The 16,931-nt window shown below is 42.6% G+C and overlaps 1 protein-coding gene across 1 annotated transcript in view; it reads left to right on the top strand.

Moving 5' to 3' along the window:
* The window catches only part of Dnah9 (dynein axonemal heavy chain 9), a 354,060-nt gene that overhangs the window by 279,225 nt on the left and 57,904 nt on the right, over window positions 1-16,931 (top strand). The window contains 4 exon segments of the mRNA XM_052756894.1: window positions 2,626-2,748; window positions 4,182-4,386; window positions 6,841-7,005; window positions 15,817-15,957. Of these exon segments, the coding sequence (XP_052612854.1) occupies window positions 2,626-2,748; window positions 4,182-4,386; window positions 6,841-7,005; window positions 15,817-15,957 (634 nt within the window).

Raw genomic sequence — 16,931 nt, forward strand, 5'->3', positions numbered from 1 at the left:
CCTTACACAAGAGATTTATAGGGAGGGAAGAATCCAGGAGGGTAGCTGCCTCTGCTCAGGCGAGAAGCAGTAGAGAATTGAGCAGAAGTCAGGGATTATATAGTGTTTCTTAGGGATGGAGCTTTCCAGGGTGGGGATTGGTGGGATTTCAAGTCCTGATCTTGGGCTTTTTACTCTGTAGGATGGGGCTGGGCCCAGCCTTTAGGGCAGTAAGTGTTCTATGAGTGGAGCCTGGCAGTTGGAGGGCCTCAGGGGATGGGCCTGGCCTTACAGGTTCCAGGAATGAAACTCAAATTGTCATCATTGGTAGAAAGTGCTTTTATCCACTGAGCCATCTCACCAACCCTAAAATCCCTTTTACATTAAGATTTTTCTGATATGATCCCTTTATTGTGTTTTAACAATTTAATAAAAGTCATTTAAGAATGTATAGGGAGATTGGAGAGCCATTGTTGCTCTTCCAGAGGACCCAAGTTCAATTTCCAGCACCCACAGCTCGCACACCATCTGTAACCCCAGTACCAAGAGAGCTGATTCCTCTTCTTTCAGCCTTCACTTACACAAAAGCATACACAACATGCAAATAATAAAAACAAATCTTTAAAAAGAGATAAATAAAATAGTGTCTGTTTCCTAGGACTTGTAGGATAAAAGGGCCAAGGAAAAACACCCTAACCCTGACTTGACCCCAAGACCAGGGCCAAAGAAAAACACCCTAACCCTGACTTGACCCTGAGACTAGTACAAAGGCAAGAACACATGTGGTGGTATTGTGTTCCCCAAAATAGTGTGCACCCTAATAAATTTATCTGGGGTCAGAGACAGTACAGCCACTAGATACAAAGGCTAGAAAATGGTGGCACTCACACCTTTAATCCTAGCATTCCAGAGACAGAAATCTCTCTGGATCTCTGTGAGTTCAAGGCCACATTGGAAACAGCCAGGCATGGTGACACACGCCTTTAATCCCAGGGAGTGATGGCAGAAAACAGAAAGATATATAAGGCGTGAAGACCAGAAACCAGAAGCATTTGGCTGGTTAAGCTTTCAGGCTTCTAGCAGAAGTTCAGCTGAGATTCAATTTTAATGAGGACTCAGAGGCTTCCAGTCTGAGGAAACAGGATCAGCTGAGGAACTAGCAAGGTAAGGAAGCTGTGGCTTGTTCTGCTTCTCTGATCTTCCAGCATTCACCCCAATAACTGGCCTCAGGTTTGATTTTATTAATAAGACCTTCTAAGATTCCTGCTACAAACACACTGATCCTAACTTGACTCCAATCCGAAAACCGGAGTCACAAAACAGAATCCCACCAATCCCTGGACTTGCCTCAAGATCAGACCACAGAATTCCACCAATCCTTAAACTTGCCCCAAGATCAGGCCACACACACACACACACACACACACACACACACACACACACACACACACACACAAAATCCCTCCAATCCTGGGCCACCCTGGAAAGCTCCAGACCCTAAGAAACTCTATAAAAACTCTGCCTTCTGCTCATTGCCCTGTGGCTTCTCACCTGAGCAAAGGCAGTCACCCTCGTGGATTCTTCCCTCCCAATAAATCTCTTGTGTGAGGTTTATTGTGCAGTGTGACTTTGTGGTATTCCATGGCTTCCAATTGCCAGGATACTTTTCCCTTCAGAGCTATAACTCTTGAAATGGGGAAACCTTCCCCATGGGAGCAGGTAACATTTCTGTTGGGGAAGCCTTTCCCTTCAGAGCTGCAACACTAACAGGACTCCCAAAGTGAGACTTAAAAACCACTATTGGTGGGTTAACTGGTGATGTATACCAACTTGTACTGTGTGCTAAAGGGATACACCATGTGCCATTTTAGTGTTCTCATAAAACTGGATAAAATCTGTTCTTAAGTATAATGAATCTTATTTTACATGTGTTAAAAATTACTTTGGAAGAATATTCAATGCATTGAGAAAATGCTCGTATTTTATGTAAAAATAAAAAACTAGGTTATAAAGCAAAAGTGCCATATGAATTCAATAACATAAAAACTAAAATTGAGAATGTAATGTGGTCAGCTCTTCATACCAACATGTTGCACTGAGAGCCAATGATATACTTGGGAACAATTGCATCTCTACTGGACATGTGCAGACTTTCTCCCTCGTCATTAATAATCCTGTGCAGCCACCATTACAGAGCATTCCTCTGAATCAAGTATTATAATAAAAGTTTATGGGAGGATGGCTGCAGACTGTATGCAAACATAACACCATTTCATGTAAAATGTAATAGAGCGCTTGTTGGTTTTGTTTCCCATGGGGCCCCAAACCAATCACCCAGTACCAAAGGACCACCCAAATAGCCAGATGTCCACAGTAAACACTGAATTATACATAACAGACAGGGACTGTGGTTAATTTTCATATCCCTTTTTGTTTTGTCATTTCTATTTCTAAAAGATGTAAAAAAAGTATATATAAATCTCAGAAACGTCATTTTAAAGTAGACAAAAGTATAATAACTAAAGACATTTCCGGAAACTGTGTCCCCCTGCCCAGCCCTGCACTTCCCTCCAACGCTCCGTGGTCTTGTTACATTGCCTCAGCCCCATGTGTTTATAGACTCATGCTGCCTAACTTGCTCCCCAGCTGCCTTCAGACCATAGAGCGTGCCCTGGAAGCTGGAGATGTGGTGCTGATTGAGAACCTCGAGGAATCCATTGATCCTGTCCTGGGACCTCTGCTTGGGAGAGAAGTCATTAAGAAAGGCCGGTGAGACTCGGATGCACAGCTGCCCTGTGAACCGTGCTGGTCCACTACCCTGGTTAGAGCTGTGGAGAGGTCCCCTCTGGAACCTCTTCCGCTCAGCTCAGCTCAGGGAACTCTCTGCAGCTGACTGACCTTCCTCTCCTTGAGTAATAGGCCATTTCATTGCCCTTGGATTCTGCAGAGGTTTCTGAAAGCCTACAGTTCCTCATCCTCTTTCTGATGGCCATGGTGCACAATTTGAGAGAAACCCTAAGGGAAAATGGCCAAAAGCAGACAGACTTCTAAGACACACATTCTATTCAAGCCAGATGTGTGAGGCTCAGAACTCAGCTCCCTGTGAATTTGATGACCCTTTGTGACTTTGAAGGCTTAGCAGGTACAGGGCACAAAGAGGTGGTTGATGTGAATGAGAAAAATGAGAAGTAGTAGAAGGGCTTCCATCTAATATATGGCAGGAGTGCTGATTAACATGAAGGTGTGGTTGACTCTGGGGTCAGCCTTACCTGTTTCCTGTTACTATAGCAAAATACTCAAGGCCAGGTAGTTTACTAAGAAAATCATTTGTAGAGTTCACAGTTTGGGAAACAGAAAGTCCAAGACTGACCAGCTACATCCGCTAAGAGTCTTTTTCCAATATCACAACATGGCAGACGGCATCGTGGTGGGAGTCCATGGGGAGGGGGACCACATGGTAAGACAGGAAGATAGAGATTGGGGAGGGTCCAGGCTTACTCTCTCAAAGACTCATCCACTCCTACTGGACCCAGCCCCCTCCAAAAGATAGCATTAACCCCTTCCAATCACCTTCCACCAGACCCTTGTCTCACACACACACACACACACACACACACACACACACACACACACACACACACACACACATTCTATCATATGGAAGGAAGACCAAGTTTCCAGTACATGGGTCTCTGGGGACAAACCACATCCAAGCCTTAGCAGGAACCTTACCAATTGCACAGTCCCCAAGTTACCCTTCTGTGTTTTGGGCTGTACCTGCTTCCATGTTTAATTATTTTCACCCATCAAAATCGCTCCCTTTCTAGCTGAGAAAAAGGAAGCCCTCTGGCATGCCTAAGATCTTCCTGCCAACTGCAAGCAAATGCCCCTTCCGCCACACTCACTCTCTGCTGCCATCTGCTGGGACATTTCTGAATAGCATCTGAATCTATACTGACACAGCAGGAACAGCCCTGCCTAGAGTTTCACACTGTAAAATGAAACATGGTGACTCTGACACAAGCCTTAATCCTTCCAACCTGCTCCTATTGTTAAGACAAAGAAAGGTCCTAGGTAGTTGTTACACATAATTAGGAAAAATTATGATATGCTAATACTGCCGAGTATGCTCTTGTTTAAAAAAAAAAATCTCAAATTCTACCTGAAGGCACCCTGTCTTCACTTGAGCCTTTGTGTTCCAGATTCATTAAGATCGGAGACAAAGAGTGTGAATTCAATCCCAAGTTCCGGTTCATCCTTCACACCAAGCTGGCCAACCCTCACTACCAACCTGAACTGCAGGCTCAGGCTACGCTGATCAACTTCACGGTGACCAGGGATGGCCTGGAGGACCAGCTGCTGGCCGCTGTGGTCAGCATGGAGAGACCAGACCTGGAGCAGCTGAAGGTGTGTCAGAGATCCCCTGAGGAAGGAAGGAATGCTCTGTCGCTAGGTCATGCAGTGCAGCCACGGTGGGAACGGGGATGGGCAGTTTTTCCTGGAATTCAGTAGAGTGGGTTCTTCAAGACACTGGACGAGTCCAAACCCGACCTAGTCACTTGTGAACACCCAGTTGGGAAAGGAAGAATGTAGTGAGCTGAAGAACAGAAGCCGGCTAGCTGAGAGACTGGACATTCCTGTCCCCAAGAGCAGGGCCTGGCTAAGTAGGATTAAATTATGCCTGGGTGACAGAAACAGGCTCATCCTTGCTGGGGTTGTGTCAGTTCAAGGCACAGGTTGGGCAGCTTAAACAGCAGGAACCTAGGTCCCATCAGTTTCGAAGGCTGGGAACCCAAGGCCATGGTGCTGGCATAGCTATCCCTTGTAAGGTCTCTCTTCTTGGCTTGCTGCCAGCTGCCCGCTCACATGACCTCTTATATGTATGTGGAACTAGGAGCCCCTCTCTTGTGATCCTTCTAGGAACGTTAATCCCATCTAGCAAGGGCTCCCCTCTGACACCTAAGCACTTTCCTATAGAGTCAACTGGGAGATTAGAGTCTTAGCATACAAATTTGGGGGAGCGTAGTTCAGTCCATAGCATGAGCATGCTTTCCTTCCTCTCTTTAAATGTGATCAGATTGGATAATACAGGTCAAGAAGGGAACCCAACCTTCCACAGCATATGTGAGATTGAGTTCAAGGATCCCCATTATTATTCAAGAGACGCCCCTAGAGTCTAAGTCCACAACAAACAAGATTATAGCGTGGAAAAGCCAGCAGAGCCCAAGGAAGACCATGTAGCTGTCTATAGAGCTTATAGCCAAACAAAGGAACAGGGAAGCAGAAATGCAAACTGAGAAATAATGTCTTTTTAGCTACTAATAAGAATTTTCAGGAAATGAAACAAGGTAATACGGAAATGAAGGAAAACAAGGAAATATGAGGCCCATGGCGGCACAGCTTAAGGGGACTAATTTAAATGGTAGGCTTCAGAAAGTTTCTATGAGGTGTTGGCATCTGAGCTAACTCCTAAGTGATCTGAAAGCCTCTGAGTGCAGAGTGTTCCCAGAAGAGAACAAGTGCTAGACTAAAGTCTGACTTTGTAAAAGACAGAACAGGGGCTGGAGCAATGGCTCAGCAGTTAGGAATGTTTGTACAAGAGTACACATGTGCACAGACAGACACACGTACACATGATTTTTAAAAAATTCTTTTTTTTTTGTTTTTTTGTTTTTTTGTTTTTTCGAGACAGGGTTTCTCTGTGTAGCTTTGCGCCTTTTCCTGGAACTCACTTGGTAGCCCAGGCTGGCCTCGAACTCACAGAGATCCACCTGGCTCTGCCTTCTGAGTGCTGGGATTAAAGGCGTGTGCCACCACCGCCCGGCTGATTTTTAAAAAATTCTTAAAAAAAAATATAAAGAGACAGAGGTAAGGTTCGGCATGGCTAAGAGCCCTGCCATGTGCATTGTTCTTGACTGGGATCAAAAGGTTTACAGGTCAAAGATGCTAGAGCTACCTGGAGTTAACTCCAGCATACAAACAGAAGGTGCCCAGGGCTTTAGGATACCAAGCATAATGATTGCAAAGCAAAGAGGACCTGAGAGCCGCTCAGATTCCAATCCCACCCCAGCCTTCCCTCAAGGAAGGCTCTTGTTGGAACTGTATGAGGCAGATGGGATTGTCTTTCAAGTACTTCTTTCTTGTTCATCTGATGCTAGTGAAATGAGAGCTAAAGCATTGTTCTGTTCTCTGTTCACAAGCTCCCTTTAGGGACCTTAGCACTGCTCTAAGCACAGCATAGAACTCCTAGGTGTGAGGACTGGGAGGCACAGATTACTAACATGGAAAGAGCACAAAATAGCCCACGGTCTCCATTCCAAATCAGTGGGGGATCATATCCCGGAACCCCTCAGATTCCAGACCAGCTGATATTCCAGTCCCTTATGTAAATGATGTGGCATTTGCATAGAACATGCCTACATCCTCCTCTATGCTTTAAATCACCTCTGGATGACTTCCAACACTTACTGCAACATAAATGTCACAGTGATCACTCATAGGCTGCTGTTCGGGGAAAAATGACATGAGGCGGTCTGGGCATGTTCAATCCAGCTGCAACTTGAATAGTGGTTTCAGGCTAGGCTACTTGCATTTTCACACACACACACACACACACACACACACACACACACACACACACACAATCATGGCGGCCAACTGCACAGCTGCAGCTTGGACCCCACTCACCTGCTCACTTCTGCTCACTTCTGCTCACAGTCAAAATCACTCTGCTGTTTTCACCTCAGTTCACCATCTCTTCAGGGAGGAACTCGCCCCTTCCAACATTTATTTATTCAGGCCTATCCTAGAGTGGAAAGCTTGGCCACCTCTACCTGACTCTTCCTTGCTTGATGTTTACAGTCGGACCTCACAAAGCAGCAGAACGGATTCAAAATCACCCTCAAAACCTTAGAGGACAACCTGCTGTCTCACCTCTCTTCCGCCTCGGGGAACTTCCTGGGAGAAACAGCCTTGGTGGAGAACCTGGAGGTCACCAAGCAGACTGCTGCGGAGGTGGAGGATAAGGTACACCCACTCTGAAGGGTCAGAAGGCCCAGGCCGGATGTTCCCTTGGTTTCCCCTCCCTCTGCTTTCAGTACCTGAATCTGGCTTCTGTTTCCCTCTTTCCACGTTTCTTCTAAGAAATCCACACACATGGATGGCTAGCACTGCTTAGATATAGTAGGTTGTCAAGAAAGACATAAAGCTGGGAGACAGGCATGTTGAGAGTGATATGGGGGGTTGGAGGAGGAAAATGGGGGGGGATGGATATAATCAAATTCATTATATACATGTATAAAATTCTCAAGAATAAAGAAAAATTATAACTTTTTAAAGTTGTTTTAAAAATCCAGGCACAATCCTGGAGTGGCCTCTGCCCATCCTGGGTTATAGAGCTCCCACCTTCTAGAAAAGACTTTTGATGTTTCCACTTCACAAATAGGTCCCTGATTTTTCTTCAGGGAATAGTGCCCACAGAGAATGCCTTAGGTTGTGGAATAGCCCCAAAATTGTATAAATTGATAATCCAGATGTGATTGTGTCCTAAAACAATCACACTGCACTGACAGAAAAATCTGTCTGTTTTTAATGAGAAAATGTTGTTAACATCTCATCCAACTCAGCTCTGAACAATATCATCCTGTGAAACAGAGTACATGGCTTCCTTCTTGCATAGCATTTGGGAAGGAAGGCTTTTTCCCCCCATGGAGACTAGGAAATGACTTGATGCAAAAGGGACTCAACTCCTCACCCTTCCCACCAACTGCCAACCATGCACAGACCCTTCTGCATTCCCTTACTGCCCAGATCAGACCAGTTATGAAACTGGGGCTGATGAGGACTTCACACATCTGGGATGGGGACAGGAGCAATATGTCTCCAAATGAGTGTGCTGACTGCCCCCTTCCTGGGAGTCTTCCGAACAGAAAAGGCTTTGTTCCAAATAGGGACAAAAGTAGAAAAAATAAATGAAAAGTGGATGGAGTTGCAGTTCATTAGGAGAACACTTGCCTCATGTGCACAAGGCCCTGTGTTCAGTCCAAAGTGTTAAAATCAGAACAAGTGAACAGTCACAATCCGCCAGGGCATTCCCAATCTGAGCTAAGAAATAACTGTGATGACTTTGAGAAATCCAGCCTAGCTCAGTGGCTGCTCTGTGACCCAGGTTTACCATCTGTTATCCTGGCAGCTTGTAAAGTGTAGAAAGTCCACAGCTCTAGGCCAGAGAGACCCAGTTCACATAGAGGGAGTAGGACAGAGGGTGGAACCAGCCTTGCCGATCTCTCCTGCCTCTTCATCCTTATTTTCCCCATATCTACTGTAAAATCAATGAACCACTGCCTGCCACATATCATATGGAACTTTCTCATCTAGTTTGTCCCCCCTTTTAGAGGGTCTTTTTTTCTTTCTCATCCATCTAATAGATACTTATTTGGCAGCTGTCATATTCCAAATTCAGTGACAGCGGTTGGGAATATAACAAGCAGCATGTGTGGGTTGTAAGGGAAAATGGGCATTTGAGGAAAGGCCCTGAATTCACAACAATGAGAGAAGATGTTTAATACAATGGAGCTGCTGAGAATGTCCACTTCAGGGTAGATGAAAAGCTTGTCTATGGAAAAATGGAGAATCGGTTTCCAGTGTCATAAGGCATAAGGGGCAAACATAAGTCTACATTTAGTCTGTGGGTCCATGTATGCAACTAGGAGATGCAGAGAATTAGAGAGTGGGGACAGGCAAAAATGAAGGTAGCTCATTCCTGGTTGTCTCTATAAACAGTCATGGGGGCTTAACAGCAAGGGTGTGTTCTGAGAAGTGCATCACTTTGAGGATATCACAGTATGCTTACATAGAAACCAGCACAGTTAGGCCATCATTGGACAGTGTAACTATGGGACTCCATCATATATGCATTCTGTCCTTGACCAAAATCATTATGTGATTGTACTTTGGGAACCCAGGGGTCAATCTTATCTGCTACAAGTGAGGGAGTAGTGATGAGATATGAGGTTGGGTGAGAAGTGAAAATTTATAGTATTTATGGAAAATTAGAATAAAACTTGACTAGAGGCATAGAGATTAATTAGCAGTGATAAGCAGTTGGGGCATTGAAAACTAAATCTGTAATGACACTGACTGAAAGTGATTTTTTTAATGCTCTTCTGAGGTTCAGCTACTGAACTTAACCAATTTATATTTATTAACATCATTGGCATATGGCAGTTGAGTTTTTCTTAGAGTTTCTTATTAATTAGCATTTTCTTCTCAAGCATTACTGCTTGTGTGTTCTTCAACCTTTCATCCCCCTCCTAGTGAGTTTGAAATAGATCATAAGTTCTTATAGACTCTAGGCTATAGGATGCTAGAACTATATGTGTGGGGTATCTCTTATCAAACCCCCTCTCATTACTCCCCCACTGTGCCTGCTTCTGGCGATCACCAATCCACTCTCTGCTTCTATGTCATCCATTTTCCAAGCTTCACAAATTAGTGGAAAACACAGAGTGTTAGGGTTTCTGTGCCTGGCTTGTTAACACAGTTGCCTCTAGTTTCATCTACTTTGATACCAATAGCGAACCACAGTCCTCCTTTTAGCTGAATAATATTCCATTGTGGCTATCTACCACATTTCTCTTTATCTGTTCATGTGTCAGTAGGCATCTTGGTTGATTCTATAAATTGGCTATTGTGAATTGAGAATGTTGTTTGTAGTAAACTACCTCTTGACACATGGATTTCACCCTTTAGATATGTGCCCAGTGGTAGATCATAGATGAGCTGTGCAATTTTATCATCATGCTTGTTTGTTTTTTACTAGTTTCCATATTGACTACAGTACTTTTAAAGATATTTATTTATGATTTTATGTCTATGAGTGTAGGTATGTATATATGTATGTGCACTATGTGGACTCCTAGTACCCTGCAGAGCCAGAAGTCAGTACCAGATTCTCTGGAACTAGAATTATAAACAGATGTAAGCTACCACATGGATGCTAGGGACCAAACCAGGATCCCTTGCAAGAACTTCAAGTGTTCCAGCCTTGGCTATAGTACTTTACATTCCCATTAACGATACATAAAAATTTCCATTCTACATCTCTACGAAAATGTTCATCTTTTTTCTTTCACTTTAAAAGATTTATTGATATTAAGAAAATGAACCATTTTCATAAAACTTTTTGTTTAAAATTTTTCATTGTTTTTAAGAATTTCATACAATATATACAATAAAATATCATATTGTGGTAGTTTGAATAAGAATGACCCCCACAGACTCATATATTTGAATGCTTAGTCACCAGGGAGTGGCACTATTTGAAAGGATTTTAAGGATTAGGAAGTGTGGCCTCCTTGGAGGAAATGTGTCACTGGGGGTGGGCTTTGAGGTTTCAAAAGCCCATGGCAGGCCCAGTACCACCACCACCACCCCCCCGCCAGTCCCCCACCCCCTACCTAGAGATCAAGATGTAGTTCTCAGCTACTGATCCAATACCTGCCTGCATGTTACCATGTTCCCACCATGATGATAATGGGCTAAAACTCAAACTGCAAGGAAGCCCCAAATTAAATGATTTTTTAATGAGTTGCTTTGGCCATGGTGTCTTTTCACAGTGATATAACAGTGATGAAGGCACATGTCTACCCCCTCATCTCCCCTGAAACTTCTCCCAAATTGTATTACTCCATCAAACCCCTTCTGGCTTCATGTCTTTTTACGCTTCGATAATCAGTAATTCCAGTTAGAGCTGCCCATATGCTTGAGGGTGGCTCTATTCCCTGAAACATGGAAAACCTGGGTAGTGGTTGATATCCTCAGTAAAGAATGACTCTCCCTCCCCAGCAACCATAACCACTGCCAATAGCACCTCAGTAAGGGGTGGAATTTAGAGATCATCTACTCTGTCTATACCAAGATCAGGCTGGCTCCATCTTCTGTAGCTCCTGTGAAGGTAACCATAGCTGCTGTGAGTTAAGGATGCTGATAGCTATGTCATGTCCAGAAGACAGCATTTCACAATACTCCCCAACCTCTGGCACTTACACTCTTTCTGCCTCCTCTTCTGTGATATCCTGTGAGCCTCGAATGTAATATAGATGTGTTGTTTAGGGATGAGCACTCCATTTCTTCTTCTCAGCACTTTGACCATCCATGTATCTCTCCATTGACCCCTATTTACTGCAGATAGAAGCTTCTCTGACTAAGGCTGAGAGTCCAGGTCTATGAGTGTAAACATGAATATTTAGAAAGCGTCTTGATACTGTGACCATTTGGCAAAACCACAGCAGGTTTTAAGTCTTTGACCTCTCTGGCCATGGGTTTTGATGAGGATTAAAGTAACAAGCATGAATACACCCCTACAGAGCAGGCCTCAAATCCGACCAGAAAGTGGCTAGTTACCCCATAACAGCCGTGCCACTATTGCATGAGTGGACATGTCTCACCTGGCAGGTCAACATTGCAGCATGCAGGGTCAGACACTGGGTAAGACCACTGGTGCCTTTTCTCCGCAGCAGTCACATCGTACTTTCCAGTACTATGAAAGCTAGCCAGCAGGGACAAATTTTCCTGTTTGGTTTCAGTTGATATTTCTATGTCCTTCCAACCAGCATGTGCTACCTTCAGCAATAAGGTCTTGCCACATAATTGTGGTAAGGGCAGTAACAATAGCCTGTGTTGTTTGGGGGATCTCAGAGGCATCTTTAAATAAGTAACTTGCAGGGAGGTAGCCCATACCTTGTATTGTGATTTTCATGTTAATCAGTATTTTCTGGGATCAACATTATTTACCTGTGCAGAGTAATTCCATCCCAAGTCTCTTTTTTTTTTTAAGTTTTATTTTGAAATTAGTATACTAACTACTGTGTAAAATAAGGCTTTTGCATATATCCTTGGTTTGAGCTAATACTAATTCTAAGTAGAGTGAGATTGTTCCTTCTTCACTAATTTTTTTCTTTATCCTTCTTCTCTTAGACTTTGAAGATTTGAAAGGCACTCACTGGGTTTTATTTATACATTTTTGCTTAAATACAAAATGTATTTCATTTTAAATGTGACTTTAGTATGTATGTTTTAATGAGGTATAAAATTAAGCAATATATCTAGCATCTTCCAAAGCAATTTTCAAGTACTTTAATTTTAATCATTTCCTTGCATCTTTTGTTATTATTTCATAATGTATCTTGTGGATTCTTATTGCTGTTAAGAGTCTGTTTTCAGTCTAATTACTATTCTTTTATAGGTACATTATACTTTCTGATTGCTTTTAATATGTTATTGTCATCATTGATGTTTTAAAATTTCACTATATGGTAGAGATGCATCCTTATTTATCATTCTTAAGAAGGATATATTTTTTCCAAATAAGAACTCTAATATTTTGTTGATTGGGGGAAATTCTTAGTTTCAAACATTGCCTTTTCTTCATTTTCTTTATTCTCTACATGTTTCTGTTAAATTAAGATTTCCTCATCCTACCTGCCAGTTCCTACAAACTTTTACAATTTCCCATCTTTGTGTCTTTCTGAGCTGATTTTAACCATTCTTCAGACCTTCCTTCCAGTTTCCTTATTCTATTTTCAACTCTATATAACTCATAAACCATTTCATCTAAATAACTGTATTATTTTTAGGCATTCTTATCAGTGCTTTTTCAGGTAAAACCTGCTCCCTTTTGGAATGTCTTTGCCTCAGGCTTTCTTGGGATCTACTGTTCTTAAATACACTTATTTAATTATTTTTTAGGTTGTTTAATCCTCTTCAGTTCTTGATGTACTAACCTTTGTGAAGTTCTTGCTTTTGGTTTTTGTTATTGTTGTTTCTTAATGGCAGCAGGAGGGGAGGGGAGCAGTGTTTTAGAAGAGGTCTTTGTTTTTGAGAGCCTGGATCTTATTGTGTGGCCCAGGCTGCTTGATCTTGTGATTCTCCTGCCTCAGCCTCCCAAGTGCTGGGTGGAAGAAGTCTTCTAATTGACTCCTTTGGTAACAATTCTAACTTAGTTACTTTCTGTGGCTGTGATGAAACGCCATGACCAAAGCAACATATAAAAGGAAAGCATTTAACTGGAGGCTCATGGTTCCAGAGGGCTAGAACCCATAACAATCATGGCAGGAAGCATGGCAGTAGGCAGTCAGATATGATGCTGCAGCAGTAGCCGAGAGAGCTTATACCTCAGTCAATGAGCACGAAGCAGAGAGAGTTTACTGGGAATTGCATGGACTTTTGAGACCTCAAAACCCACCCCCAGTGACACATCTCCAATAAGACTGAACCTCCTGTTCCCAAAATTTCTACTGACTGGGTACCAAGAATTCAAACATATGAACCTATGGAGGCCATTCTTATTCAAACCGCCACATTCCATTCCCCAGCCCCCAAAGCTTAGGGCCACATAATCATGCAAAATACACTTAGTCTAATTGCAAAAGTCCCCATAGTCATTCACAGTTTAAAAGTCCAAAGTCCAAAATTTCTTCTGAGACTCATGGCAGTCTCTCAACTGTAATCCCCTGTAAAATCAAAAAGCAAATTGCATGCTTCCAACACACAATGGCACAGGATAAATATTAACATTCCAAGAAGGAGGTAAAGTGTCATAGTGAGGAAATGCTGGACCAAAGCAAGACTGAAACCCATCAGGGCAAACGCTAAATCCTGTAGTTCTATGTCCAATATCGACAGGCTTTTATGGCTTTTCCCTTCCAGTTTTGCTGACTGCAACACACTTCTCTCTTCTTCTGGTTCCACTTCTGTCTGCAGCTGTCCTTGACAAATATCCCACGGCTCTGGCATGTCTAACATCCTGAGGTCTCCAATATAATTCACTTTCTCAGCTCTACACAATGGCCACTCTGGGTCTCAATGCAGGGACCTCGCAACCATACACTTGGTCTCTGCAGTTTTCCTTAACCACGGAAGACTCTACAACCCTTTACTCCTACATCCTTCATGACTCTAAAGCCAGAGCCACATGGCCCATGCTACCAAGCTCTGCTGCCAGCTTGGGATAGAACCTCACCCTCATTTTTTATTTACATTTGCATACTCTTTGATTCGTTGATGCACACAATTTCTTTTTTACAAATTGCAGGATTAGTTGGGTCTTGCAATGAGAGCACCACTCCCTTTATGCAATTTCACATCAGACCTCTTCTTATCTTTTCAGAACAAGCATTGGCTCCAACATTAAATCTCCTGGTTTTCTTTTCAAAATTACCATGCTGTGTTTCTTTTTGCCCTGCTTGCTCTTTTTCATTTTAAATCTTTATAAGAGTGATTACTAAAAACCAAGTGAAAGAGCCAGTATTAGGCAATCTTGAAATGTCCTCTGCCAATGAAATTTGTCCCATACTCTTCAATTTAGGCTCAGGCAGATTCTTAGTACAAGGGCAAAAATAAGCCACATTATTTGTCAAAATATCACAAAGAATGGTCTTGACCCAGTTACTAATAATTTTTCCCCTGAAATATTTTGAGCTGGGCTTTCATAGTGGACTATATCAGCACTTATTAATGCTTTCTTCAGTGCTCTTATTAAAATGGCCCATTAAGCCCTGTTTACAATGTTCAACTACTTTGCTAGTCCAAAGTCCCACAGTCCTCCAAAAAATAGCATGGTCAGGCTTGTCACAACAATAGCCCACTTTCTGGTACCAACTTCTGTCTGTCGTACTTTCCTATTGCTATGATAAAATACTATGACCAAGGCAACTTATAAAATAGAGCATTTAATTTGGGGCCCACCGTTCCAGGGAGTTAGAGTCCAATATGGTGGGGAACAGAGTAGCAGGAGACCAGGCATGGTGCTGGAGCAGTAGCCAAGAGCTTAGTTCTTGATCTCCACAGGTCAGAGGTAGCTATCTGAGAATGGCATGGTTTTTGCAAAGCCCACTGTCAATGACAAAGCTCATCCAGCAAAACCACACCTCTTCATCCTTCCCAAACTATTTCACCAACTGGGGATCAAGTATTCAAACACATGAGCCATTCTCTACGGGGGCGTTCTCATTCAAACCACCACACCTCCCAACTGTAATTTGTAATCATTTGATCTGAGAACATGAATCATGATCATTGCTCTTTCCTGATGGACTCTCCAGCTACCAGTAGTTTTATTCTTTTTTGGAATCTAAGGACAAAACAAGCTGAAGGCCATGTGTAGAGACACAATCTTACAGCAATAGATATTCCAGATACTTAAATCTCTTCTTCTTATCCGTGACAAGAACTCCTCAGAAAACAAAATATCCCACTGAAAGAGATTCTCCTTGTGACTCACTATATAACTACTCCATTTAAATTAAGGAAAGGGCTAAGTTTGTAGCTCAGTGGTGAAATACTTTCTGGCATGTACATGACTCTGTAATCAACTCCCTGTGTCATACACACACAGGCACACACACTTGTGTACTCACAAGAATGAAAATTATGCTGCACTTCCTTCCTGGACTTCTACTTCTTATTTTAGCATAAGAATGTATTTCTATCTCTTATTATATTTATACTTACTTACAAATAAGTATATGCATTTCTTGGTTTTCCAAGGAATCATCCCCTTAGACATGGTGTTTAGAGTTTCCCATACTTCCCAACTCCAGGAAGTATGTCACCCTCAACTGACACCCTCATTGCCATGGAAAACTAGGAGTGTATCATCTTTTACACTTGAGTTCCACTAAGGAATACCATAGTGACTTTTTGAGCTTCTACCTACTTAACATCACCCCAGTTTACTGCACTCCATAGGCAGACAAGTATCTGCTCACATGGAAGGCCCAGGCTGCTTCCCTGAAGTCCTGATTGGTTTGAACAATGAACTGCTATTTGTGTTTCCAGGTTCAGGAAGCCAAATTAACCGAAGTGAAAATCAATGAGGCTCGGGAGCACTATCGGCCAGCAGCTGCCCGGGCATCTCTGCTCTACTTCATCATGAACGACCTCAGCAGGATCCACCCAATGTACCAGTTCTCCCTCAAGGTAACTTTCACCTGGAGTTTTTCCCATAATCATAATATAGCAAAATAGCACCATCAACCTAGGGCACCATGAGAGCTTACCCACATATTCCATTAGTGATGGCAGATCTTCCAGACTGAAGCCAGGGGAGACTTTAGACCTATGGGACAGACCCCACCTCTTTGGCTTCATCTTACATAACTTACTGTAACAGAAAAGGATGCTGCTGCAAATGAATCTTGGCCTCATTTGTTCATTAAGGTCACTGAATATCCATTAATACTGGATGATGCATATCAGAGGGTACCAAAGAAACAGAAGAAGTGTAAGAAGCTATTCTGTCCCCAAAGAGCTTAAAATGTAGTGGAGAAGATCCAAAATGTATATTGTTTTTATTGATGAAAGACCAACTCTAGCAATTAGGATGGGCCAGCATTAAATTACTTTTCTTATTATCCTAATATTCCCAAAGCTGCTACTTAGGGTTGTTAAAATACCCATAAAACTAAAGTTCTTAGCACATTTTAAGTGCTGACTAAACTAATCTTACTCATGAAAAAATAAAGACCTATAAATTTTTGGAACTCTCTGAAAGTACATCTTATCCCCTCGTGCATTCATCAAAAGACCATAATTAAAGAGGCACTAATATGTCATGGGGGGAGGTGAAGTTCTGAACAGAGGTTTGAACCAACAAGCAGAAAGGTTGTGCCCAAAGAGAGACAGATACAGAGACACAAACACAGGCATTTCCCTCAGAATGGAACATGCATGCACACAGAGAGCACACCTCAGTTTCATAAAATAGTTCCAGTTAAATCAACATGTAGATGCCAAGGCCAAGGTATAGGGTTGGTGACAAAAAAACTGAGAAATCTTTGGGCTTCCAATCCCTGAGGCTCATTGAATTGGAGATAGCAGGTCACCATTTCCCAGTCTCTCTCTTATAACCTTAAGTCTCTGCAGCTCAGATGAACTGTGTTTATGATATTTTG

This window comes from Peromyscus californicus, unplaced genomic scaffold (genome assembly GCF_007827085.1).
Source record: "Peromyscus californicus insignis strain IS unplaced genomic scaffold, ASM782708v3 Scaffold_3__1_contigs__length_106647218, whole genome shotgun sequence".
In the NCBI taxonomy this organism is placed as follows: domain Eukaryota; kingdom Metazoa; phylum Chordata; class Mammalia; order Rodentia; family Cricetidae; genus Peromyscus; species Peromyscus californicus.